Source organism: Sebastes fasciatus, chromosome 17 (genome assembly GCF_043250625.1).
Source record: "Sebastes fasciatus isolate fSebFas1 chromosome 17, fSebFas1.pri, whole genome shotgun sequence".
Taxonomy (NCBI): domain Eukaryota; kingdom Metazoa; phylum Chordata; class Actinopteri; order Perciformes; family Sebastidae; genus Sebastes; species Sebastes fasciatus.
This window is the reverse complement of record NC_133811.1, coordinates 31,878,624-31,906,576: the sequence shown is the minus strand read 5'-3', so window position 1 is coordinate 31,906,576 and position 27,953 is coordinate 31,878,624. Positions and strand designations below refer to the sequence as shown.

At 42.7% G+C, this 27,953-nt stretch overlaps 2 protein-coding genes across 3 annotated transcripts in view; one reads left to right on the top strand and one right to left on the bottom strand.

Annotated features, from left to right (window-relative positions):
• Positions 1-27,953, top strand: part of LOC141754340 (homeobox protein MOX-2-like) — a 258,572-nt gene that overhangs the window by 211,908 nt on the left and 18,711 nt on the right. The gene's annotated exons all lie outside the window — the stretch shown is intronic.
• arhgef2a (Rho guanine nucleotide exchange factor (GEF) 2a) lies at positions 25-27,363 on the bottom strand. Of its 2 annotated transcripts, XM_074612841.1 has the most exons (23): positions 27,135-27,363; positions 19,630-19,792; positions 19,324-19,391; positions 18,094-18,157; positions 17,714-17,846; positions 17,061-17,170; positions 16,451-16,594; positions 15,845-16,095; positions 14,303-14,428; positions 14,035-14,155; positions 12,977-13,053; positions 12,300-12,471; positions 12,045-12,121; positions 11,745-11,917; positions 10,637-10,704; positions 9,550-9,738; positions 9,187-9,273; positions 8,168-8,217; positions 5,772-5,798; positions 4,985-5,035; positions 3,513-3,818; positions 3,209-3,371; positions 25-1,858 (listed from the first exon to the last, which is right to left on the bottom strand). In XM_074612841.1, exons 1-23 carry the CDS (start codon positions 27,192-27,194, stop codon positions 1,830-1,832), a joined length of 2,709 nt encoding a protein of 902 aa, XP_074468942.1. In that variant the 5' UTR covers positions 27,195-27,363; the 3' UTR covers positions 25-1,829. The 2 variants fall into 2 exon arrangements, with proteins under 2 accessions (XP_074468942.1, XP_074468943.1); XM_074612842.1 differs by lacking the exon at positions 5,772-5,798.

The following is a 27,953-nucleotide window of genomic DNA, read 5'->3' as shown; positions in this document are numbered from 1 at the left end:
GAATTTTACATCAACACAAATACATTTTTGTATTCCATGTTTTTATTTGTTTCATGTAGTTATATGATTCACATGAATGACAGAAAGGGTCTGCAAGAGTAGGTACAGTCCTTGTTTTATGTTAGGCCTTACACTGTCACCGACAAACACAGCATCTGCTGAATATATATTATACCTTATACAGCTCATTACTATGTTGGCTTTGAACAATATTCATCATCCAAACATTGCACTAATCCAGCCTTTTTATAGGCAAAGAGATGTCACTGACGTTGTAGCCTGAAACACATTTAGCAGAAAGGTAGAGTTGGAACATTCGTATATTATATGAGGATACCTGTAGAGAGTTCACAATCATTCTGCAGCCACAAAAAAAACATTTGCAAAAACTCAAAGTGGTGTTCAAACCACTTTCCAGCTATTTACATTAGAAATCCAGTGAAGAGCTCCATCCTGAGGATAACATGAGCCTGTACATTCATTTGGTAGACAGAGTGTGAGTTTGCCACCACCTTCTCGGTAGTACCGGGCAACAATCAGCCAGTCCGGACATACAATACAAAGTATTAAGGATAAAAACACGATAAAGCTGATTTCTATTGCAGTAGTAAGAAAAGGGAGAGATTAGGTTGTAAAAACATGCAAAACACCGAAAACCTACCAGACTACTGATCGACTAGTTCTTTACCAGAAAATGAAAGCTGCTTTAAGTGTTGCTATATATATATAGATATGTTGCTTCGTAGTTCTCTGTGACTGTGCAGCGTCTGTTTCTGCCATTAAAGCGTGTTTCTATGACAACAATATCTTGGCAATAAATTGTTGCTCAATATTAAGAAAACTAAATGTATGTTTTTTGGAAATGGAAAAGGAATGAATGTGGATTTTGAATTAAAGATCTGTGAAGTTGAAATTGAGAAAGTTTTTTGTGATTGATCATAAATTAACATGGAAACAACATATTGACTATATCAAAGGAAAAATGTCAAAGTCAGTAGCAATCCTGTAAAGATCTGGGGATATATATTAAATTATAAAGCCTTGCATATAATTTATTGCTCACTTATACTTCCTTCTATTTCTTACTGTGGTGTTGTGGGGGTCGACTTTTAAAACGACTCTAAATTCACTCGTTTTACTACAAAAACGAGCCACATGTATTATTAATAAGTAGGATTTTATTGCAGGGCAATTGTATTGGATGGCTTTAGATTGTGCTTGTTATGTATTTCAGTATGGAGTGCTGATTGTTCTGTTGGAACTGAAAAGAAACTTGTTTTTTTTCTCTTGTTTTTAAGGAACATCTTTTTTAGTTTCTATGATTTTTCAAAAGGAGTTATGCTTCATGCTGTCAAACGTGATTAAAAGACACCAATATTTAAACTACAAAAGTGCAAATCCTATTTTTAAAATGCAATTTACACACCCCCTTTTTGTATCATAATAAATTCCCTGATTTTTGGGGGGAAATAATGACAACTACTTGATTTACATTCATTTGATTTCAGTTATTTTTGCACAACATAATAAACATGATTGCAGATGTTGAAAACAGAAGCAACCCTCATCAGTCCTAATGTTCATATTTCAGTTCCATATAAGCAAAATCCATCAGTGTTCCACACCCTTTGGTCAAGTGATGGAATTAAATCATCAAACATAAAGGAAAAATAAATCTCACCATCACAAGCCATCTAGTCATCTAACAGCAAAGCAGCTAAATCAACATTAAGACTTGCAGAAAAGATAGACATGCGCATTGATCAATCAGTTTATATCATAATCAACTACAACTATAAGCTCGTTAGCGCTGTGAAACCTGCCGAGGATCAGAACTCCTCCGGAATATCCTGAAGATCTGAAAAAGAAAAAAAGAAAATTCAGCCTTCTTTTCCTCTGAACCAGAGGTCAGAGGTCAGAGGTCAGAGGTCAGCAACCTGCAGATCCGGAGCTCTTCAGCTCCTCTCCAGTGGCTCCCTGTGGACTTTTACAAATAGAAATAAATAACTGTTTCTTTGTTTACATTTTCATGTTTATGTATCATTGTTGTAGGTCTATGGTACGACGGTACGACGGAGTATTAGGGCCACACTGGGGGAAAAAAATAAATCTGAGATTTAGAGAATAAAGTCATAATATTATAAAGTAGTCATTTTACGTGTTATTTAATTTTTTTTCTCGTAAAGTTGTGACTTTATTCTTGTAATATTCTGACTTTATTGTGTAAATCTCAGATGTGTTTTCCCTCAATGTGGCCCTAATACTCCGTAGTACATTGTCTCTTTGGCCCTCACTGCATTAGACTGATATACTATATACTTAGACTATAAACTTTGTTTTTTGCCTAAAAATAACCAAAGCCTGACAGTAAAGATAGTAAAGGTTGCTGACCCCTGCCCCAAAACCACAAGGAAATGACATTTCAGAGGAGTCTATAATCTGACACGTCATTCTGCTATGATATGACGTCATGTTGTTGTGAGACTGCAGAGAGAACCAGCAGGACTTTATTCATAATCATTTTACCAGTATTTAATATTATGTTATGAGCACATATTTCATAAGCCTCCCTGTTTTCTTGTTTGTTCCTTCTTTGAATTTGCTGTTTGCTATTAACGAAAACATTTCCACGTGTCCATTGTAGGTGCTTTTGGCGTTGGACACGGGTCAGCACGGGCACCCTGACCAACAACCTGCTCCTCACTGTGTGTTCTGACACCTTTCTATCAGAACCAGCATTAACCCTTTCATCAGTTTGAGCTCCAGTAGCTCTTCTATTGGATCAGACAACACGGGCCAGCCTTCACTCCCCACGTGCATCAATGAGCCTCGGGTCTGACCCTGTCGCCGGTTCACCGGTTCTCCTTCCTTGGACCACTTCTGGTAGGTCCTGACCACTGCAGACCGGGAACATCCCACAAGAGCTGCAGTTCTGGAGATGCTCTGACCCGGTCGTCTAGCCAGCACTATCTGGCCCTCGTCAAAGTCACTCACACCCACACTTCACCTGTCAGTGGTCTGAATGTTCTATATATATTATATATGTTATATATCAGTGTGGTCTGAATGTTCTATATATATATATAATATATATATACGTATATATATATATTATATATGTTATATATCAGTGTGGTTTGAATGTTGTGGATGATCAGTGCATTATTGTAACATTCACCGTCATCGTGTGTTCTGTCTCTAATCTGACCTTTGCAGCTTTCAGATGCCGTTCCATCATCATCTGACGTCATGTCTACCTCCAAATCACTGCCGTCCTGGAGACCGTCTGATTGGTAGGCAGGTTCCAGGCTGGCCCACAAGGTGTCAGCTCCAGGTGAGACCTCCCTTCCTGGCTGCAGAGATGCTGCAGACTACAAGAGCAAGAACAGAGAGAAAGAGTCCATAGAAACCCAGTGAACATGGGGCCCGATGTACTGAGTACTGTTAACCTGTTGATGACTGATTTATTTATCAGTCCTTGGAAAAATGCTCATTTAAATTGAAATACTCACTTGATGAGCCTGCTCTGACGCCCCGCTGCAGACCTTCATGTGTCGGACATGCTTCTCCAGCTTGGCCCGGGCCCTCTCGCTGTCCTTGAACCGGCTCTCGGCGTCCCGCAGCCTCAGCAGCTCCTCCTGCAGCAGGCTGTGTTGTCTCTGTAAAAGAGCCAGCTCCCCGATGGTCGACCCCGCGTTGGTATCCCGATTCCCACCGTCTCGCCAGAGAGGGCGCCACACTCCTTCTGCAGCCGGCACCGCGGTATCCTGCGGCTGCAGAAGCAGCTCCAAGATGGAGTCTTGTTTGATGACGGCACCCTGCAGGATGTGATGGAGAATCCATGTTTCAAAGATTTTTTAGAGAAGTGTGCCTGTTGCAGAGTTACATGAAAGTCTGGACTATTATACACACATACAATCAATCTACTGACTGAACTCAGGGTTGTTCTAACTCACACTCCGCCCTCTATTGGACTCTACGGGTCCTACTCTCCTCCAGTCACATGCACACATTTGCCCCCTGAGATTTGCATAAACGTAGCCTACCAAATATATAAGGCAGCGTCCAGCTGAAGTCTAAACAAGCGATCGTCACCAGCGGAAGACCCGGCGAGCTTCAGCGAACCATACTGGACAACGATGAAATACTGTCGTCGTAATCTCTGAAGACAAAGCTGGTGCCTCAGAACAGATAACCTGAGACAGCGGCGGAGCGGAGACTTTGACGGCCCGGTCTCATCAAAGCGTCGGTAGTGAACCCGCCGCTGCTGGCCTGGTGGCCGCTGAACACCGCTCTCTGCGGCTTGCTCCGAGATACTCGAAACAGGTGTCGTAAAAGACACAACCCGCTCTCAGGTCTTGATTGGCCGGCTACGTTTACACAAATCTCAGTGGTCGAGATAAAACAGTTTAATAATTAGTGATGACGGTCTAACGCCCGGATCACACTGTCCGCATGACCAGTGCATCATGTAACATTGCTTTTTATTCCGCTGCCCACGTTAACAGGTCAGAGCGGCCACAACACCCACGTGAGCAGCGCGGCTCGGCTGCGTCTCTTCTAGTGATTCAAGATCTCACCTTCTTTTTTCTGCGTGCCGTTCACGGCAAAAGTGACAGTAATAATTATTTTTTGACGGTACATTGTCATCATACCAGCAACATTACTACAGTTTCATTGTCTATATCCGTACACTATGTCACAAACATGAACAAAAAAATCCAATCATCTTTTCTGTAGACAGAATCCTTCATCTGTTAACACAGGGCTTTTATTCTGAAATATCTGCAGGACAGTGTAGTACGTAGTGAAGGCTTCATAAATTAAGAAGAGTAGAGTAGAGTAGAGTTATGAATGTTAATTGTGGATTATTATTATTATTATTATTGTTTACAAATAAACGCACACTTCTTAAACCCTTTTCTGTCTAAAATAAATATAAATGACATTTATAATGAAATGGCATGTATAGAAACCTCCTCACCTGGAGTGCATGGAGATAAACACTGAGATTCACCAGCCTCTGGTAGATCTTCTGTCAAACACAAGAAGCATACGTGTTACTGACGTGTGTCACACGCGCGCACACACACACACACACACACACACACACACACACACACACACCACAGACACACACACACACACACACACACACACACACACACACCACAGACACACACACACACACACACACACCACAGACACAGACACACACACACACACACACACACACACACACACACACACACACACACACACACACCACAGACACACACACACACACACACACACACACACACACACACACCACAGACACACACACACACACACACACACACACACACACACACCACAGACACACACACACACACACACACACCACAGACACAGACACACACACACACACACACACACACACACACACACCACAGACACACACACACACACACACACACACACACACACACACCACACAGACACACACACACACACACACACACACACACACACACACACACCACAGACACACACACACACACACACACACACACACACACACACACACACACACACACCACAGACACACACACACACACACACACACCACAGACACAGACACACACACACACACACACACACACACACACACACACACACACCACAGACACACACACACACACACACACACACACACACCACACAGACACACACACACACACACACACACACACACACACACACACACACACACACTTTTACCCCCTTACCGGCTTCTCTTGACTCCTCATGCAATCCTTCAGAAAGTAAACAAACAAACAGAGGAGAGTTTCACCTCAATGATGTCATATTTGAACATAATACAATAATTATCTTTTAATAGCTCATCTCAGATGAACTGAGACTGTGAATGGATGTCTGGTTCATGTGATCGGGTATACTGTAGGTTTCAGCCCCCCAACTCTCTACTGGATTAGTGGATTTAGAAATGTAATTGATGGATGGATTTGGGGTGCCGTTAGACAGTGAGGTTAGGAAGAACCCGTTTTGGTGCACCATAGTTGGGTATGTGTTAAGAGCTGGTAACTAGTGATATTTGCTCCTTTCATACCCGTTAAAAGCAGCACCATCATTTTCGTAATGACGTGGATAGTCGGAGGAAAAGAAATTAGGGTCTAGGTTTCCAGGTTAGGGTCAGGGTTAGGGTTAGGGTCAGGGTCAGGGTCAGGGTCAGGGTCAGGGTCAGGGTCAGGGTCAGGGTCAGGGTCAGGGTCAGGGTCAGGGTCAGGGTTAGGGCTGGGTAATCCAGTCATGCAACTGTATGGTAAAGTAGTTTTTAGATTAGCATGAAGAAAGCAAAGTACAAAATCTGTAAACAATGCATGTGGCTCAGCAAGTGGCCTACTCAGACATGCAGACCCACATCCTGAATCAGGGAGCACAGTAGCATTCAGCAGATGGAGCATCAAGTGTAGAGGAGTAGATAGGATAGAGGACCTCTTTGTACCTGGTTCAGCTGAGCTGTGTGTTAAAACACTGCCTGCAAAAACTTCATAAAATACTCTGGTGCTCTTTTTTCCGAATTGTTTCTAGAAGTCGAGTCTTTAACGCGACTAAAACAACACTACAAGTCTAAACGATGTTTGTTTGATGAGGATTTCAATATTTTAGTTACAAAATCAACACACAAGAAATTGTGTATTTACTTTGTAATATTTTTTTATTAAGTTTTTATATTGAAGGTTTAAACTTGACTGTGGATTCTTTTTTGTTATCTTATTTACATTGTTATTGATATTATTTGTTATTATCTACTTGATCATATTTCATTATTATAATAAAACTACTCCATTTGGAGTCAAAATGTATACAGTACAGTTTAGTTGTTTTTTATTGATGTTATACTGTGCACAATGGTAGAATGTTATGATGCACAATGGTAGAATGTGATGATGCACAATGGTAGAATGTGATGATGCATGATGGTAGAATGTGATGATGCATGATGGTAGAATGTGATGATGCACAATGGTAGAATGTTATGATGCACAATGGTAGAATGTGATGATGCACAATGGTAGAATGTGATGATGCATGATGGTAGAATGTGATGATGCATGATGGTAGAATGTGATGATGCACAATGGTAGAATGTGATGATGCACAATGGTAGAATGTGATGATGCACAATGGTAGAATGTGATGATGCACAATGGTAGAATGTGATGATGCATGATGGTAGAATGTGATGATGCACAATGGTAGAATGTGATGATGCACAATGGTAGAATGTGATGATGCACAATGGTAGAATGTGATGACGCACAATGGTAGAATGTTATGATGCACAATGGTAGAATGTGATGATGCACAGGGTGAATGTGATGATGCACAATGGTAGAATGTGATGATGCACAATGGTAGAATGTTATGATGCACAATGGTAGAATGTGATGATGCACAATGGTAGAATGTGATGATTCACAATGGTAGAATGTTATGATGCACAGGGTGAATGTGATGATGCACAATGGTAGAATGTTATGATGCACAATTGTAGAATGTGATGATGCACAATGGTAGAATGTGATGATGCACAATGGTAGAATGTGATGATGCACAATGGTAGAATGTGATGATGCTCAGGGTAAATGTCATGGCCAACGGCTCCATTGTGTGCCCATAGCCTCCTCTAGTTGATATCAGGAGTATTTTAGAGCCAGATTCCCTTTAAAGAGGTAGAAATCCATTTGTAAAACTTTGAGTATCAAAGTGGTCCAGATGGAGAGTCCTCCTGGTCCTATCCTGACTAAAACCTTTGTAGAATCTATGTGCTTTGTGTTATTTCTATCTGCTTTGGCTCAGTTGTAGTCGAGGAGTTGTTGAATGAATTCAGTGTCTCTGTGCACGGCATCATTGTTATAATGGTGTTATCTACTGTCTAATCCAAGATCCCAGATCATGCATATAGACCTGCTAGTTGTGGAGCTTCTTCTTGATTTATTTTGGGTATGTCTGTCTAGTTGAACCACACCTTCCAGCACCCTGTAGGGCTGAAGAGGTTAAACTACCAAACCAGCAGATCACCATGCCACAATAGTCACATTTGACTTTGACTGCACGCAGTAATAACCTCTGGTCAGGGCTGTAAAGATACTCAGCTCACCTTTGCTGCAAAGAAATCATGGGCTCCATTGGCCAACAGATCCTGATCACCTGAGCAGAGACAAGCACAGCAGTCACTAGTATTACTCCTAGAAAACAAAACAGATCTTATAATGAATATCTAACTATTGTATAAAGAAACAAAGAGGTAGACTGAGGGGAGTCAGGTTTCTATCTTCATTAAACCTACATTTGAACTTGATGATCATTGAAATGTGAAATCACATGAGAATGCCTCTCTTTGCCTCAGCTACTTACAATTACAATAGTCAGTATTATAGTTAAGACCTCAGTTGTATGAACATGTCCAAAAAAATAAAATCTGTCTGGAGCCACAAACCATGTGATCATTGTGATGAAGGTAACACAGTTTAGAGTCTCAGTATATAGTATATCAGTCTAATGCAGTGAGGGCCAAAGAGACAATGTACTACGGAGTATTAGGACCACACTGAGGGAAACAACATCTGAGATTTACACAACAAAGTCATAACTTTACGAGAATAAAAGAAAATAACACGTAAAATTACTACTTTATAATATTATGACTTTATTCTCTAAATCTCAGATGTATATTTTCCCTCAATGTGGCCCTAATACTCCGTCGTACCGTCGTATCATAGACCTACAACAATGATACATAAAAATGAAAATGTAAACAAAAAAGCAGTTATTCATTTCCATGTTTTAAACTCCACAGGGAGAGGAACTGAAGAGACGCGGGTTGCTGACCCCTGGTTTAATACATCATACGTCATTTTGGAGTGAAACCTTAATTCATGTGACATCTTATAGCTTTCCAAACTGAGTGTAAAGGTGTCACGATAATTACTAATTAACTAATGATAGTTTTATGAGTGTAGAAGAAATGTTCTGTATGTGTGACTCACTGAATTTGTGTCTGTTTTTATGCATCTTGTATTTTTCTCTAAATGGTTGTTGATAGATTTTATGATTTTGTGTTGCTGGATAGGAATGATGACTGATGATGATGAACGATTGGAGTCTTCAGTTACTCACTGGTTTCTACCACCTCCATGTGGTTGTGATGACATGGAAGAGGAATGTCCACGCTGGAACCCAGAAGGAGCTCACTCAACCTGTCAACTGTGGAAACACACACACACACACACACACACACACACACACACCTGTATAACTCACTAATTCAATCTTTTCCGTTTACTTTAAGTAAGACGAAATAGAGAGAGGAATTAGTTTTCTTTTAGCTTTATATCTCGTTTGATTATGAAATTAACAAAACTATAACCTCAGAATAATCATTAGACCTAACACCCTTCTGTGATGATGAAAATAATACCAACAAACAAAGACTAACAAATAACAATTCTTTTGAGTTAACATGAAACGTGTGTGTGTTACCCTCCGCTGTGGCATCCAGGAGGAGTTTCTCTGCACGAGGAGCTTGGGGTGTTTCTGCCCTGAACAGGTAACGAGTGATGGGAGGTTGAAGGCCGTCCTGACCGCTCGTCACCTCTGCCAGCTCACAGAACAGAGTCACCCTCTCCTGCAGGAGCTCCAGCATCTCCCGGTCCTTCTGCTGGAGGTCAGCTGTGGGTGGTGTGTGAGGATTAATCAGTTGTGCATCCAACACAAATCTAATACAACAAATGACAAGAAATGCTGCCTATTTTAACCAAGTCTCACCGACCCAAACACATGCAGACCCGTATATATTATATACAGTACATAAGGCAGTGTCCACCGCTGTCAGACATCCTTTTCTCTTCAGCGAACGCCGATTAGCCCACAGACTGCTCTCGTCCACGGATGGAGTCACCGCTTCAAGAACCTCGTCCATTGTGCCCCGGCCTCATCACCGGAGTGGATCTTCACGACGCAGGAAGATGGGAGGATTCAGACCTGTTGTGGATCTTCGTGGTCTAAACCGATGCATTGCCCGCAAGACGTTCTGTAAGCCGACCATCGAACAGTGTCTGACAGCGGTGGACGCTGCCTTATATACCTTGGGGTCTGTACATATCGGATAAGTACGTCCTTATTGGCCGGCTATGTTTATGCAAAATTCAGTGGGCGAATGCATGCTCTTGATTGTAAGAGAGCATTACCCATAGAGTCCAATAAGATAAGATAAGATAGAACTTTATTAATCCCGAAGGAAATTCTTGAAATAGAGGACTCCGCCTGTGCTTATAGAGCTCCGCCTGTGCTTATAGAGCTCGGGTTACAATGTTGTATATTTTGTTACATCACTGAACCACCTGGTACTGTACCCTGAAAAGTAAATGTTGTTGCAATGGTCAGCCTGGTCTCCTAAAAATTGCATTCCTATAAAATGAAACTGCATTGTCAATTACATTTCGACTCAAAAGTGCATGGTTAAAATAAAGAAGAGTGTGACTGTGTGCTCATTGGAGAAACGTACAGTGACGTGCCATACAGTCTATAAATGCTCCTTTGATTGTGTCATTAATGTTTGTCGGCTGACCTTTTAGTCTCCTAAGATGGGCCTTGTGTTCGGTCTCTATGAGGGGGAACTCCTCTCTTGACGGGCACCTGAACACACAAAATCACTTTTTTGAATTGATGAAACATAACATAACACAGATGGGTAAGTAGGTGCGTATACAACATAACATATAATGGCTGCAACATGTTAACTCAACATATATGGACATTGCTGAGACTAAACAAAAACAAGCAGGGTTTTGGGGGAGTTCTGAGGATACAGGGTGTATATGTGGTACGATGGTGTGGTGTTAGAGTTGGCGGGGACAATGGGTTAACTTTGCTTATTACATGGCTGTGTTGAATACTCGATTCTGATTGGTTAATCATAGTAAAATGTTGTACTTGTAAGATCTGGAAAGACCAGGTATACAGTATATGGATCTTTTTTTCCTATCTTTGTTCAAGAGCGTGGTCTTTCAATTTGAGAACATGGCTTGTTGATTTCACATTTTGTAATGCTTTCCCTTAAAAGAAACCCTGTCCTCACACTCAAGTAGCCCCTGCTTGTGCTCGGATTAGTTCTGCTTCTGCTCAAAGTGTATGCTTGCACAAAAAAATCTGAGAGCAGACGTTTCACGAGCACACAGAAGCAGCCTGAGTGTGAGGAGAAAGAAGCTGGAGAGCAGGAAATCTGTACAAGATAGGGATGTTCATTTTGAAAAATGTTCTTAACCGATAACCGACCCTCGTTAACCGATTATTAACCGTTAACCGACAAGATTTGTGCCTCGCATGCAGCGGTGCGCCAGGGGCTATTCGAGTGTGAGGACAGGGTTTTGAGGGAAAGTATTGCAAGTCCTGCTCTCAAATTGAAAGACCAGGCTCTTGAATAAAGATAGGAAAAAAAGCTCTAAAGGTATAATGATGTCCAAAATACTTTCATCAGAAATCAGATTATAGAAATGATCATGTAGAATTGATAAAGAAAACATGTCAAAGCTTTATAGTTATTTAAACAGATAGTATTTGAATACTGAACATTATGAAAGATCTTTGAGTTCAACATGAATAAATCATTTTCAGTTTGCAACCAATGTCGTGCAGAAAGAAAGATTGTACGTGTATGTGTCGGTGCATTTGCCCACTTGCTAACAGCGCGCTGGATGTGGCGTATCCAGACGTTCTTGTTGTCCTTGGAGGCAGCGTGGAACTCGTACATCTCAGGAGGACAGGAGTCGCTGATGAGGAACATGCCTCGCTCCTGGTTAGCTATATCCCTCACTATCAGGTTCTGAAGGGATAGGACTGGAGGTTTATCCTGGATCACACACAGGAGAGGAGAGACAGAGGAAAGGTGAGAGAACAACAGTATGAGCAGTTGTCTTTCCAGCCATCTGCGCAACAAATGATCCATTGGTCAATTCATTTTGAGTGCATTTACTTACCAGGCATGGAAATATGTATCTCTGGTCTTTCTCCTGTAGAAACACCAGGATGTCTGACATCAGTAGGACCCGTGTATCTACACACACACAAAACACATTCAGGTTGATTATCTTTCCATCAAGCACAAATATGAACACATGTAAACCTGAAGCCATCCTCAAACTACGGCCACAAGACATCATACTGTGAAGTGCTATATACCTGTAAGTTTACTTCCTTTACACACAGACTCATGTTCTCACAGTGTGGTGTACCTTTGAGTCGGGACCCTGGGGTTTTCCAGAAAAGGGTCCCTTCATGGACAAGTCTCCGGCGGAACAACTCTCCGGGCTTGAAAAGTCCCCCGTCCCTTACTTTGGTCTCGGCCCGCGGGTCCAGCTTGGCCTGGATCTCTTGCAGACGCTGTGTGTTCTCCATGTCCTCCATCTGCCAACCACAAAAAACGTTATCTTCCATTTGGAGTACAGAAAAGAGAGCGTTAAAGAACATGAATGAACTTAACTAATCAGATTCAATTTCAATTGAATATAGTACGAGACACTGCAAATAAACTGTAGCTCAATTAAACATAAACCAGTAATTCCAGTATCTTCCAAGAAGTTCAGAACCACTGTACCAATATGGTGCTATTGGGGCAAGCTGGCACCGTCGTTTACGTCCACTAAAAGTGCCACAACAGGTTCTGATTGTTATTATAAGACCACGTTATGGAAAGGACCCTGCAGAGAAACATTTTCCTGACATTATGGAAAGAGTCTCCCTCAAGAAGAAGTCTCATTCTGAAACTCGCGAGGTGATGTGTTGCCAGAGGACAAAGGTGGAGAAGTGAAATACAACAGAGTTTGTTGTGTTTTCTGTCCTCAGAAAATGCTAATAGCCATAAATTGCTTTGTTTTCTGGCCAGTATGGTATTCAGAAAGTGATTTGGTACCTGTTGGTCTATTGAACTTAGAAGTTCTCTGACCATGTAGAGAGCCTGGGCCAGAGAAGAGGCTTCGTCTTCATCATCTGGAAGAGAAATAAACAACCAGCATTATTGTGGAAGTAAAAGATCCTCAGGCAGCAGCACAATGTAGACAGATTATTATTCAGCCACCATTACCATCAGTCATTAAACTGCTCACAGACAAACGAAAAGATCTCCCCTTTACTATTGCTTTTAGAATCAGATGGTTGGTGACAGTTTCTCAAATATGAAGAGTCACCAAACAAAACTGTTACTGCAGTTAAGTTTCATTAATATAGATCAGCGGTCAGCAACCTGCGTCTCTTCAGCTCCTCTCCAGGTGGAGTTATTAAAATGGAAATGAATAACTGTTCTTTGTTTACATTTTCATTTTTATTTATCATTGTTGTAGGTCTATGTTACGACGGTACGACGGAGTATTAGGGCCACATTGAGGAAAAAAATAAATCTGAGATTTAGAGAATAAAGTCATAATATTATAAAGAAGTAATTTGACGTTTTATTTTTTTTTTTTCTCGTAATATTCTGACTTTATTGTGTAAATCTCAGATGTGTTTTCCCTCAATGTGGCCCCAATACTCCGTAGTACATTGTCTCTTTGGCCCTCACTGCATTAGACTGATATACTATATACTTAGACTATAAACTGTGTTACCTTCATCACAATGATCACATGTTTTACAGCTCCAGACAGATTTATTTTGCCTAAAATGTCTCTTTTGATAGTAAAGGTTGCTGAGCCCTGATATCGGTGCATCAGCACTATGGACACAAGCTTTGGGTGTGGAAGTAGAATATAAAGGTCTAGAGATTGATCATTATCCTCACAAGAGGATAAAAGTTCACAGCGTTGCAGGAGAGAAATGCCATGTAGGAAAATAGAACTGTCGTCCGGATGGTGAAACGTGCCGAGATACTTCATGAGTCCCGCTTCCAAAAGCTGTTGATGCAAGTTGGTGGATATACTGAATGTCCTGTGAATGTCGTAACGTGTTCTGTGCACGGGGACCGGGATGACTCACCGGTGGTGGTATTGTCCAGAATGCGCTGAACAAGGACGGGATACTTGGAGATCCGCTGAGTCACCAACAAGATGCACTCCTGAATGCCATGGCGACGTAGCAAAGGTCCACGACTCACCCGCTGCCCGGAGACAGACAGAGACACACACACTGACATATACATATCCAGGCTGACGTCTCTTTTTCATTTAGTTTGAAAGACACAACTTTGAGGATAAGAGTAAAGACCACAGTGTAGTAACAGACGGGTAAATGAGCACCGTCTCACCCGGATGAAGCACTGGAACTTCTTGTCTCTGGCCATCAGCTCCTTGTACAGTTTGACAGCCTTCAGGTGGCGGCTGCAGAACTCAGCGTAGGTCTTCCGCATGTCATCTGCACACTGACCTGAGAACTGGTGGAAGAACACATGCACAAGTTGTTTTGGTTGTGCGTGAACGTGAGTGTAAAGGAAAGTCACTGTTCAGACTTGGTATCTATATATATATATATATATATATATATATACTATATAGTAGTTATACACTTCTGCTAAACCATAGCATTACACAAAACTACTTCACGTTGTAGCAACTCATAGCGTAATTACTGCACTTAACATAATAACTGCTCATAATGTAATCATTTTAATAAAAAGAGTACTCTTCTTGTCTTCTTAAAGCACAGGAACCCTTCTAGTTGATGAAAATGTCCTCTTGACCAGACAGACAAAGTCCAGTTGCTTTAAATGATCTACTCCACTTGTGTCATGTAAAACTAGAAGGGTCCCTCTGCTTTAAGAAGACAAGCAGAGTACTCTTTTTATTAAAATGATTACATTATGTGCTGAATTTATCACGTTATTCCACTTCTTTTTTTTTGCTAAGTTTATAATGTAATAATGTTCTAATAATGCAATAACTTATTACATTATGTACAAAACTGTTATTGATGGGTCAAGATTGGGTCCACTGCTATTCATCATCTACCTCCTTCCCCTTGGCACTATGCTCCGTCATCACGATGTCTACTTTCACTGCTATGCTGACGACACACAGGTCTACATTTCAACAGAACCCACCGCTGCCCTGCCGCCCACCTCCCTCGCCAACGGCCTACAAAACATCAGGAGCTGGATGAGCAGGAACTTTTTAAAGACCAATACAGGCCCTGCTCATCTGCTCCAAAAACAACCTCTCCAAAGCACAAAACACCAACGCCCAAACCTCTTCATCGATGGCTTCTCTGTTCCATTCTCCACCCACGTCAAGAGCCTTGGGGTCACCCTAGACAGCCCCCTCTCCTTTGCACCCCACATAACAAAACGTCACCCGGACTGCTTTCTTCCACCAGACTCCGCCCATCCCTGTGTCATCCCAGCACAGACATCTTGGTCCATCGATTACTGCAACGCTGTCCTCGCTGGCCTTCCCACCAAACTGCTCAACAGACTTCAGATCATTCAGAACTCTGCCGCCCGGATCATCACCCGCACCAGATCCTCCGACCACATCACCCCCCCATCCTCATCCAACTACACTGGCTCCCTGTTCAACACCGGACTGACTTCAAAAACCTTCTGCTCACCTACGAAGCCCTCCACAACCTCGTCCCACCTACCTCACTGACCTCCTTCAGGAGTATAATGTCCTGGTGATGTTCTGCCAGGACATTATCTGCTTTTCAACAGATCTTTTTTTAGAGTGCAGTTATTATGTTACACACGTGATTACCAAATAGAGTTACATGTTAGTTCCAGTTGTGTGTCCCTGTGCCAGTCTGAATCAGTCGGTCTGTTGCTGTGTACTATGTGAGAATGCACGGCAGTGACCTGCTCCAGTAGGATGTCCCCCAGCTGGTGAATGGTGAAGTTGCGGCTGGATCCTTCCTGCAAGCTGCATGCGCGCCGCAGCAGAAGCTGAGCCAGGAAATGTGAATGTATCCTGGTCAACTGGTCCAGGCAGGGGAACATGGCGTGCACCGTGCACACGTCCAGCTGAAGCTCCTCCAGCATCTGCTGGCGGAACACCCTCTCCATGATGTGCAGCGTTCGCATGTGGTGTAGCTCCGTCTGGATGAGCTCTGAGGAGGACACATACCCACATCACACATAAACACACAGAGACACACAGAGACACACATACCCACATCACACATAAACACACACACACACACACACACATACCCACATCACACAAACACACACACACACACACATACCCACATCACACACGCACACATACCCACATCACACACACACACACAGACACACACACACACACAGAGAGATAAATTGTACTTCTGACATTCTTTTCAATTAAAATTGTATTATATAGCTACAATAAATAGTATTTTAATTTAGGTACTATATATTCAGCAACACATCAACTGTCTGTACTATGGAGAAGATGAAAGGTCAATCAACTACTGCTGTCACCATAGATGACATCCTGCCTCTTGATGATGTTTTTGCGGTGCGTCTGCAGGTAACCGCTGTCCACAGCCATGCTCCACGAGTCAGCTTTAAAGTCCTGGCCCTCGAGCTCCGTCTCCTCCAACACTGAAGAGTAGTAGATGTCTCCTAAATAAGACAAAAAAGTGAAAAGACAACTTGATCTTTTCCTTTTTAACCCTCTGAGACCCACAATAGACCTGTTTTTGTCCTTTTTATGGGGGGCACAGGGGGTGTTTAGGGGGAGATAGCAGGTCATAAGTTGTTGCAGCAATTTTTGGATGATACCATTTGTTACACAGATTTGGTGCTAAATTTAGCCGTTTTTTCCACTTGTGAATCGATAAAAATGATCAATAATCCCTCTAAAATACCACATTAAGACACCAAGACCTTGAGGAACACCACAGACAAAGACATGCTGTGACTTGGTGACAAAAACCTTTGACATTTGGAGATTTCTGCAAGAATTGCATTTTTCAACGATTGGATGGCGTGCACTTCTGTTGTGTAAACTGCTATCCCCCTATCTCTTCCAGTGTCTCCAGACTTCCTCGCCATTTTACTACGATGTATAGTTTAAATGTTCTCATACCGTCATCATTGAGAGACTCCACTGACATCGCTCTGTTCCTGAAGTTGAGGGAGTCTGTGGACTGGGAGAGGATCCTCCGCAGCCCCAGAGGACAGTCGTCATTCAGGATCCTACAACACACACACACACACACACACACACACACACAGGTAGGTGGTGGGACAGATGCAAACAGGCAGAGGCCGTCTGTTAGTACTCCTGCTCCACATCAGCATACTGTATGCAGCACAGATTACAAGGTAGGAGGCCTGATGATGATTTCAGCTCCTTTGACCATGTCGGTTTCATTTGAGACCGTCTTGATGGAGAGGGGGAATGTACGCACTTCAACAACCTGGATGTTAACAGGGTTTTAAAATACTTTATAGATCTGAATGAAATTCAGGTTTAAAGGTTTTGTGTCGAGGAAGGAGTAAGTCATTAGTTTATGATCGGTGTTTGGACCCCCTCTGGTGGTGTGTTTGATACTGCAGTTTGCAGAAAGTATAGGAGACAGAATGTCGCCTCTGATCCGGAGAGAGAGTCACTATATGGCAAGTGAAGACGAGGCTAGACCATACCCCGGGTATCTGCCTGCCTGTGCCTGAAGTAGGGTTATGAAATGTGCCCTACATTGTGTATTGTAGCTGCTGACCAATGAGAGTGAGGCTCACCCTGCTATGTTGTTGGTGGAGACACTCTTGGACAGGGACAGGCCGGAGCGACCACGGCGGGATCCCAGCAGGGTCTGACGGAAGCTCTCGGAAGGATAGATCGCTGAACTCGGACGCTCGCGCATTCCTGGATCTGTGGAATAAAGAAGAGTTACAGGTAGAACAACATGAGGGAGAGACGAGGGAAAGAGAGGAGAGGAGGAAGAGGAACAGCAGGTTTAGGATGAAGATAAAGCAAACAGGAGTAGGAGGGAAAGAGGAGTCTGATAACGGAGAAGAGAACAACATGAGAATAACAAGCAGAGAGGTAGGAACAGAAAGAGGAGGAAACTAGATGAGGTCGGAGAAGGAGACGGAATATATGGAAGGAAAGTTCTCACTCTTTGGTCGCAGTGTGACGTTCTGTAAGGATGAGTTGTTCCGCATTAAGGCCATCTTCTGTTGCTGTGTTCATAAAGGACACAAATCAGTATAATAGCATAGCATAGCATAGCATAGCGTCCACACTACTCTGGCATTTTAAAATCCCTAAAACGGAGATGTTTGAGAACGCTGCTGACGCCGTTTTAGTTTGAAAACTAAACTCTCAGTCTGAACCAGGGGCCTTATGTACTATAGCTTTCATTTCTTTGGTTGTGAATGGAGACTCGGAGTGTTGCAACAAGCAGATCTACTGTATCCATGAAGTTCATAATGTCTGAAGTGGCAGCTGAGGACTCGAGGTAGAAGTGATTATAAAATTCATTAATTCATCATTAATTCCCTCCGTCGAGGCCAAGGGCCGAGGAAGGAGGTTATATTTTCACCGCCGTTGGTTTGTTGGTTTGTCTGTCTGTTAGCAGGATTACTCCAAAAGCCCACGATGGATATGAATGAAATCTTTTGGGGGGGGGGGGGTGTAGCACAATGAACAATCCATTAGATTTTGGTGGTAATCCGGATCATGATCCGAATTCGGGAATTCTTGTGAGGATTCCGATCAGCCAGAACATTAAGACTATATTAAGACCCACTATATTTACACTTGGTCACAATCTGTGTCCGACTGCAGGATATCAATTTGAGGCTATCCGATTGTTGTGATGAATGCGTGGTGAGTCTTAGTGGTATCATATAAATAGTAAAATGTATATGAGAGCATTTATGTCGCTTTTATGTTTTGAAGCTGCAGCTCTGGAAGGTTTTCTTCTTTACCAGAGTCCCACAAAGACTCTTCACCTCCATCGTTTTGGTTTGTGTGTTTATGAAATACTGAAACGCTTAGGAAATGTTGTGCCAGCAATGCCACTTCATGGCATGTCCTGTTCTGATTGGTTAGTTTGTAGATGTGGGTCAGAGCAGCAGTCACATTGTGAGAATTTGTGACTCTGTCAGGATTTTGCTCCAAATGGACCTTCAGTGGACGTGTCTCATGGGACAATCGAGGACCAGCTACAAAGATTTGACCATGTTTCTCTCACGATTGATCAGACAGCCCAAAACGGCACGGTGCAAAGGAGAACAATGTCATGACTCTCTAAATACATGTGTATGAATAATAGATGAAAGAAGAAACTCTTATCAATAATGAGAGTCGTGATGATGATGTGTGGTGTAGCCTGTGTTCTTACCCGCTGTTTCATTTTGGCACAGTTTGGCAAAGTGTCTCGACAGCGGTTGTGGATGGTGACGTTGCACGCTGGAAAAAATAAAGACATAAGACGTAAAGAACACAAACATCTTCTCTATCGTCTGTTTTACACTGCAGCAGCTAACTATCCCGAAGAGTCAAGTGCACCAATCAAAGAAGCTACAAAACCCTTTCACATAGCAAACCCTTCCTACTCTTACTGAAGTAAGGAGTGACTGAACTTTCAGTACTTTCTTTGTTTTAGTTGTACCCTCCTCTGCAGAAGGGCAGTACCTATGTGACTTACTGGGGCAGCTGAGCGCCTCCTTGGCCGTGATGCTCTTGTTGCATGCCGTACAGAGTGTAGTTCCTGACACCGTCAACGAGGTGAAGAGGTGACCGTTGCTGTAACGTGCCTCCCTCTCCCTCGCCACCTTCTCACGTTCCCTCATGCGCTCTCTCTCTTTATTCTGGAAAAGAAACGGAGACCAAATGTGTAAAAAGACTTCCTGTATAATTGTGAAGAGAATTCACTGAGCTTTCACTGAGCCTCAAAGGGACTCTAGATCACGGGTCACGGGAAGTAGCTCAGGAGCTACCGGTAGCTCTACCTGTGTCTGAGTGGCTCACTAAAGGTTACAAGAATATGGACATACATTTGATAACACAAAGTCACATTGTAAACCAGTTTAAATGTCTATCCAATCAAATTCACACATCCCACCCCCTTCTGACAATAAAGGATTATTTTCCGATCAGTCGACAACTAAACAAGTTGAGCTGCTTTCAGATTTTGTGACATCAGCGACGCAGTAACATCAGGAGACGTCAGCAGACCAGCGAGCGAACACCAGATCTGACAACGACCGCAGGAAATAGCCAGGCCAATAAAAAGCAAGAAATATACTATTGTAATGAGGAATGGGTGAGGACAGATGTGTGTGATGACAGATGTGTGTGTCTCACATGCGGTACAAGCATGTCAGTCAGTAGAAGATGTAACGTCGAGCGCCACTTCATCAAAGTCCACGGCAACTTTTCACGGGACTTTCTGTCTGGTAGCGGTCTACCAACGGAGAAGGTAAAGGAGCTGAAAGCAACGCTTAAAAGACGACAGTCTCTGTTCACCAAACTGAGGAAGAAGAAGGCCAACGCTGCAGCAGAGGCTTCGTTTAAAGTGGCGCTCAAGGAAGCACAAAGCCCTTCACTGATGGCGGCATTGTAATAGAAGCGATGACAGCGGTGGCTGCAATGTTATTAAAGGACCATGCAAGTAAGACAGAAATGATGTCTGCTGTTGAAGATGGACAACCTGTGTAGCTCTCAGCCACTTTCATTTTGTTAAATTAGCTCTCAGAGGAGAAAAGGTAGTCGACCTCTGATCTGGAGGGAGAAAGAGCCGTTCTGTCTTTCACTGTGTGGTTGGATAGCGGTACAGTCTGAAATTTGCCAGCCACATTATTTCTGCCATTTCATTGCAAGCCTGTCTGGTTGGAGGATGTTGTGGCTTTTTTGACTTGTGCAATGAGGAGAGAGCAATCAAACGACGCAACAGCTGACGGCTTATGGTCACTTCCAGTGAACGCTCTGGAGCCTGACGGCCATCACGAGTTCCTGTTATCACAGGAAAAAAAACAACCTGTGTTTACTGTCTGTCTCAGGGTGTTTAGTAGACGGGCGTCACTTCAGCTTGCAAAGTTTTATACTTTCATTTGCCAGTTTCTCACTGCAAATGACACAGTCATAAAGCCCAGGTGAATATAGCTGCCCTGGTAAATCCTGTCTTCTTGCTCGGCCACGGTTGCATTAGCTCTTTGTTGTTTTAAATACATATTTCTGCACTAATGCATGCTATCTAGTTAGCTTACACTAAACTTCACATCTACAACGTACCCCTATCCTCGCAAGATATTTATTTTTCTAAATAAATAAAGATAGAAACTTTAAAAATATATTTAGTTTTCTTCACAGAAGTGAAAAGGAAGCGACCCCCTGTGAAGCTCTGGTGGTAAGGGTCAGGATGAGATAGATAAGACTCATCTCACACGGTGTGACAGGCACTGAATCCATCATTGTAATTCCCTGTAGCCACCTTAAAGGATCAGTGTGTAGGATCTGGCGGTGTCTAGAGGTGAGGTTGCATATTGCAACCAACTGAAGCCTCTCCCGTGTCAACACAGTCTCACTCCCACTCTCGCTCCGTCATCATGATGTTAGTGACGTCAGTCTGCCGTGGTAAAACTACAATGTTCTGAAGACGGACTACAGAAGGCTCTGCTCCCCCCGTTAAATATCTCCTTCAGTGACAGACTGCTTCACCGGCGGTGTGTTAAAGAGAGAAACCACAGATCCTCCTGCTGCTGGAACACTTTACATCAACACATAATACAGATCATCTGACCTAACGAGGACAACCGGGGAAAAATATCACTTCATTACCAAAAAACAGGAATATATGATGAATGTTAAGTTAATTATTGGAGTTATGGAGAAGGTGTAGGACCAGATACTGACATGTGATATTTATTGATGTTGATTATTTGTTAATTGATTGTTTACTGTTTATTGTATTAGTTATTCTTGTTTTGTTTTTTACTAAGTATTTGTTACATGTTCGAAATAAATAAATAATTAAAAATAAAGTGAAACCAAATGGTTGTCACCGTCCACTCAGATTAAACATGAATCCCAATTAGTATATGAAAATAATATGCAAGATCAGCATATCGTTTGTTATTATGAACGTCTGAATGGTGCGTCGCTTTAAATGCTGCGGCCGCAAGGCATTGTGGGATGTTATTCTCTCCTTTCCTTTGGTAAAGGATGCTCCAGTGTGTCCTCTGCTAAAGGAGAGATAAAGGAAGCATTGAAGCTCCTTTCCTTTGGTAAAGGATGCTCCAGTGTGTCCTAAAGGAGATAATAAAGGAAGCATTGAAGCTCCTTTCCTTTGGTAAAGGATGCTCCAGTGTATCCTAAAGGAGATAATAAAGGAAACATTGAAGCTCCTTTCCTTTGGTAAAGGATGCTCCAGTGTATCCTCTGCTAAAGGAGATAATAAAGGAAACATTGAAGCTCCTTTCCTTTGGTAAAGGATGCTCCAGTGTATCCTCTGCTAAAGGAGATAATAAAGGAAACATTGAAGCTCCTTTCCTTTGGTAAAGGATGCTCCAGTGTGTCCTAAAGGAGACGATAAAGGAAGCATTGAGGCTCTTTTCCTTTGGTAAAGGATGCTCCAGTATGTCCTAAAGGAGATAATAAAGGAAGCATTGAAGCTCCTTTCCTTTGGTAAAGGATGCTCCAGTGTGTCCTAAAGGAGATAATAAAGGAAGCATTGAAGCTCCTTTCCTTTGGTAAAGGATGCTCCAGTGTGTCCTAAAGGAGACGATAAAGGAAGCATTGAGGCTCCTTTCCTTTGGTAAAGGATGCTCCAGTGTGTCCTAAAGGAGACGATAAAGGAAGCATTGAGGCTCCTTTCCTTTGGTAAAGGATGCTCCAGTGTGTCCTAAAGGAGACGATAAAGGAAGCATTGAAGCTCCTTTCCTTTGGTAAAGGATGCTCCAGTGTATCCTCTGCTAAAGGAGATAATAAAGGAAGCATTGAAGCTCCTTTCCTTTGGTAAAGGATGCTGCAGTGTATCCTCTGCTAAAGGAGATAATAAAGGAAGCATTGAAGCTCCTTTCCTTTGGTAAAGGATGCTCCAGTGTGTCCTAAAGGAGACGATAAAGGAAGCATTGAGGCTCCTTTCCTTTGGTAAAGGATGCTCCAGTATGTCCTAAAGGAGACGATAAAGGAAGCATTGAGGCTCCTTTCCTTTGGTAAAGGATGCTCCAGTGTGTCCTAAAGGAGACGATAAAGGAAGCATTGAAGCTCCTTTCCTTTGGTAAAGGATGCTCCAGTGTATCCTCTGCTAAAGGAGATAGTAAAGGAAGCATTGAAGCTCCTTTCCTTTGTAAAGGATGCTCCAGTGTGTCCTCTGCTAAAGGAGATAATAAAGGAAGCATTGAAGCTCCTTTCCTTTGGTAAAGGATGTTCCAGTGTGTCCTCTGCTAAAGGAGATAATAAAGGAAGCATTGAAGCTCCTTTCCTTTGGTAAAGGATGTTCCAGTGTGTCCTCTGCTAAAGGAGATAATAAAGGAAGCATTGAAGCTCCTTTCCTTTGGTAAAGGATGCTCCAGTGTATCCTCTGCTAAAGGAGATAATAAAGGAAGCATTGAAGCTCCTTTCCTTTGGTAAAGGATGTTCCAGTGTGTCCTCTGCTAAAGGAGATAATAAAGGAAGCATTGAGGCTCCTTTCCTTTGGTAAAGGATGCTCCAGTGTATCCTCTGCTAAAGGAGATAGTAAAGGAAGCATTGAAGCTCCTTTCCTTTGGTAAAGGATGCTCCAGTGTGTCCTCTGCTAAAGGAGATAATAAAGGAAGCATTGAAGCTCCTTTCCTTTGGTAAAGGATGCTCCAGTGTGTCCTAAAGGAGATAATAAAGGAAGCATTGAAGCTCCTTTCCTTTGGTAAAGGATGCTCCAGTGTATCCTCTGCTAAAGGAGATAATAAAGGAAGCATTGAAGCTCCTTTCCTTTGGTAAAGGATGCTCCAGTGTATCCTAAAGGAGATAATAAAGGAAGCATTGAAGCTCCTTTCCTTTGGTAAAGGATGCTCCAGTGTATCCTAAAGGAGATAATAAAGGAAACATTGAAGCTCCTTTCCTTTGGTAAAGGATGCTCCAGTGTATCCTCTGCTAAAGGAGATAATAAAGGAAACATTGAAGCTCCTTTCCTTTGGTAAAGGATGCTCCAGTGTATCCTCTGCTAAAGGAGATAATAAAGGAAACATTGAAGCTCCTTTCCTTTGGTAAAGGATGCTCCAGTGTGTCCTAAAGGAGACGATAAAGGAAGCATTGAAGCTCCTTTCCTTTGGTAAAGGATGCTCCAGTATGTCCTAAAGGAGATAATAAAGGAAGCATTGAAGCTCCTTTCCTTTGGTAAAGGATGCTCCAGTGTGTCCTAAAGGAGATAATAAAGGAAGCATTGAAGCTCCTTTCCTTTGGTAAAGGATGCTCCAGTGTGTCCTAAAGGAGACGATAAAGGAAGCATTGAGGCTCCTTTCCTTTGGTAAAGGATGCTCCAGTGTGTCCTAAAGGAGACGATAAAGGAAGCATTGAGGCTCCTTTCCTTTGGTAAAGGATGCTCCAGTGTGTCCTAAAGGAGACGATAAAGGAAGCATTGAAGCTCCTTTCCTTTGGTAAAGGATGCTTCAGTGTATCCTCTGCTAAAGGAGATAATAAAGGAAGCATTGAGGCTCCTTTCCTTTGGTAAAGGATGCTCCAGTGTATCCTCTGCTAAAGGAGATAATAAAGGAAGCATTGAAGCTCCTTTCCTTTGGTAAAGGATGCTGCAGTGTATCCTCTGCTAAAGGAGATAATAAAGGAAGCATTGAAGCTCCTTTCCTTTGGTAAAGGATGCTCCAGTGTGTCCTAAAGGAGACGATAAAGGAAGCATTGAGGCTCCTTTCCTTTGGTAAAGGATGCTCCAGTATGTCCTAAAGGAGACGATAAAGGAAGCATTGAGGCTCCTTTCCTTTGGTAAAGGATGCTCCAGTGTGTCCTAAAGGAGACGATAAAGGAAGCATTGAAGCTCCTTTCCTTTGGTAAAGGATGCTCCAGTGTATCCTCTGCTAAAGGAGATAGTAAAGGAAGCATTGAAGCTCCTTTCCTTTGGTAAAGGATGCTCCAGTGTGTCCTCTGCTAAAGGAGATAATAAAGGAAGCATTGAGGCTCCTTTCCTTTGGTAAAGGATGCTCCAGTGTATCCTCTGCTAAAGGAGATAATAAAGGAAACATTGAAGCTCCTTTCCTTTGGTAAAGGATGCTCCAGTGTGTCCTAAAGGAGATGATAAAGGAAGCATTGAAGCTCCTTTCCTTTGGTAAAGGATGCTCCAGTGTGTCCTAAAGGAGATAATAAAGGAAGCATTGAAGCTCCTTTCCTTTGGTAAAGGATGCTCCAGTGTATCCTCTGCTAAAGGAGATAATAAAGGAAGCATTGAAGCTCCTTTCCTTTGGTAAAGGATGCTCCAGTGTATCCTAAAGGAGATAATAAAGGAAGCATTGAAGCTCCTTTCCTTTGGTAAAGGATGCTCCAGTGTATCCTCTGCTAAAGGAGATAATAAAGGAAGCATTGAAGCTCCTTTCCTCTGGTAAAGGATGCTCCAGTGTGTCCTCTGCTAAAGGAGATAATAAAGGAAGCATTGAGGCTCCTTTCCTTTGGTAAAGGATGCTCCAGTGTGTCCTCTGCTAAAGGAGATAATAAAGGAAGCATTGAAGCTCCTTTCCTTTGGTAAAGGATGCTCCAGTGTGTCCTCTGCTAAAGGAGATGATAAAGGAAGCATTGAGGCTCCTTTCCTTTGGTAAAGGATGCTCCAGTGTATCCTAAAGGAGATAATAAAGGAAGCATTGAAGCTCCTTTCCTTTGGTAAAGGATGCTCCAGTGTATCCTAAAGGAGATAATAAAGGAAGCATTGAAGCTCCTTTCCTTTGGTAAAGGATGCTCCAGTGTATCCTCTGCTAAAGGAGATAGTAAAGGAAGCATTGAGGCTCCTTTCCTCTGTTAAAGGATGCTCCAGTGTGTCCTCTGCTAAAGGAGATAGTAAAGGAAGCATTGAAGCTCCTTTCCTCTGGTAAAGGATGCTCCAGTGTGTCCTAAAGGAGATAATAAAGGAAGCATTGAAGCTCCTTTCCTCTGGTAAAGGATGCTCCAGTGTGTCCTAAAGGAGATAGTAAAGGAAGCATTGAAGCTCCTTTCCTCAGCATTAAGAGGATTCTAACAGCTCTCATCAGGGCTGCTACTGAGAGACTGAGAGGGTCATTTCAGTCCGTTAGGAACCTTCCTGAGAGAACAGGACTATTCGACTGCAGTCCAGGACTTAGTAGGAACAGTTCAGTTTTGTCTTCTTATATTTGTCAAGCTCAGAGAACAAATGACATCATAGTCGAGCATTCATTTCAGCTGCAGTTCAACTCCAGCAGCGTTTCCTCAGATTACCATTATACTGTAGTCTTTAAGTCTGAATACATCAGCAATGAAACAGGATTCATTAAAATCAACTCCAGAAGAAATGAAAAAGTGATTGGCTATAACTAGAACTGTAAATTGCGTGACCTCAGTATAAATCCAGCAGATCACATGATCAACCGTGTTTTGAGTGTGACCCTCTCGTTATGCACACCTTCCACATCTGCGTCTCTAATACTGGTACCATAGTAGATCTAGCACTGTATCTATATATACACATTTCTGAGGCCTTTCTCAAGGAAAGCAGTAACACCACACACACACACACACACACACACACACACACACACACGCACACACACACACACACACACACACACACTGCCATTTCTATGGCAACAGTTGCTATAGTCAAATATCCAGTGAGCGAGCACACTGTGTACAAGCAAACATGGATAAAACACCACCTCCTACATTCACAGATACATCCAGGCTTATCCTGTAGATCTAGATCTCTAGAAACGATGCGTAAGCGATGCAGATCCATCTCAGGGCCCGTGGCCTGACAGAGGCCTGCGCTCACTCCTGTCGTAACAGAGAGCAGGCCTTGTGTCACATTGAGGAAATGTTTTATAACCGAGAGTGCAAAAACAGAAGAGAGGAAGTGACAGAAACAGAGACAGGAAAAGAACCAAATCAACGTAGTACCACTCAGTAGTAATCTGTTAAAACACTGTGTGGTTGCAGAACCTGAAGTCAGTCAGATACCTGATGATGACGTTACACTCAACGATGAACAGAATGCCAACTCACCCGCAGGTTGATCTCCCTCACCCTCTCCTGCCGCAGCTTCAGGTTGGTAACTCTGGACATTGTGACAGTCTGAATAAAAACAATGTCCAGTATTATTAACGTTTCTCTCTCTCTCTCTCTCTCGGTGTGGATCCCTCAGATACCAGAGAGATACAAAAAACTAAAAACCTTTCTCCTCAACTGGCCAACTGCAATGTGCTTCTGCTTCTAGTGAAGTGGCTGTTCCTGTGAGAAATCTGACTTCTGAATCATCACCGCCCCCTCACACACACACATGCACGCACACGCACACACACACGCACGCACACACACACACACACACACACACACACACATGCACGCACACGCACACACACACACACGCACACACGCACACACACAGTGTTCAGCTGTCTGTGAATGCCTGGTTTAGACTATTCTTTTTTGCTCTTTGCTGCATCCCGATATGAAACCTCTTACACAAAGCTAACATTTCTCAGCAGCTATTCACACGGAGAGAAAAGAAAAAAAGTAGTACTAAAAGTTAAATAGCAAACACATAATACATTTATACATCTATACACGATGTGTTTGTGAAGCTGTAACGCAATCATCCCAAAGCATTCAGCTCCTCTATCTGGTAGGAGAGGTAGCAGGTTATTTATAAAGGATGAGGGGTCTGACAGGTGAATTACTCTGTCTGTTATTCAGCCGTTAACCCAAAGAGACCACAATACACATGTTCTAGTCTTTATTAGGGGGGTCCAGGGGGTCTTTAGGGGGTCCAGGGGATCTTTAGGGGGTCTATAGGGGGTCTATAGGGGGTCTATAGGGGGTCTT

Bases quoted from the DNA above. Each gene is read 5' to 3' on its own strand.
- arhgef2a (XM_074612841.1), bottom strand. From the start codon at position 27,194: ATGTCCAGAGTTACCAACCTGAAGCTGCGGCAGGAGAGGGTGAGGGAG. The intron at 10,705-11,744 runs GTGGGCAAATGC...TTGTGTGTTCAG, and splicing joins ATCCAGCGCGCTGTTAGCAA to GTGCCCGTCAAGAGAGGAGT. The intron at 5,799-8,167 runs GTGAGCTGAGTA...TACTTTCTGAAG, and splicing joins ATGATTTCTTTGCAGCAAAG to GATTGCATGAGGAGTCAAGA.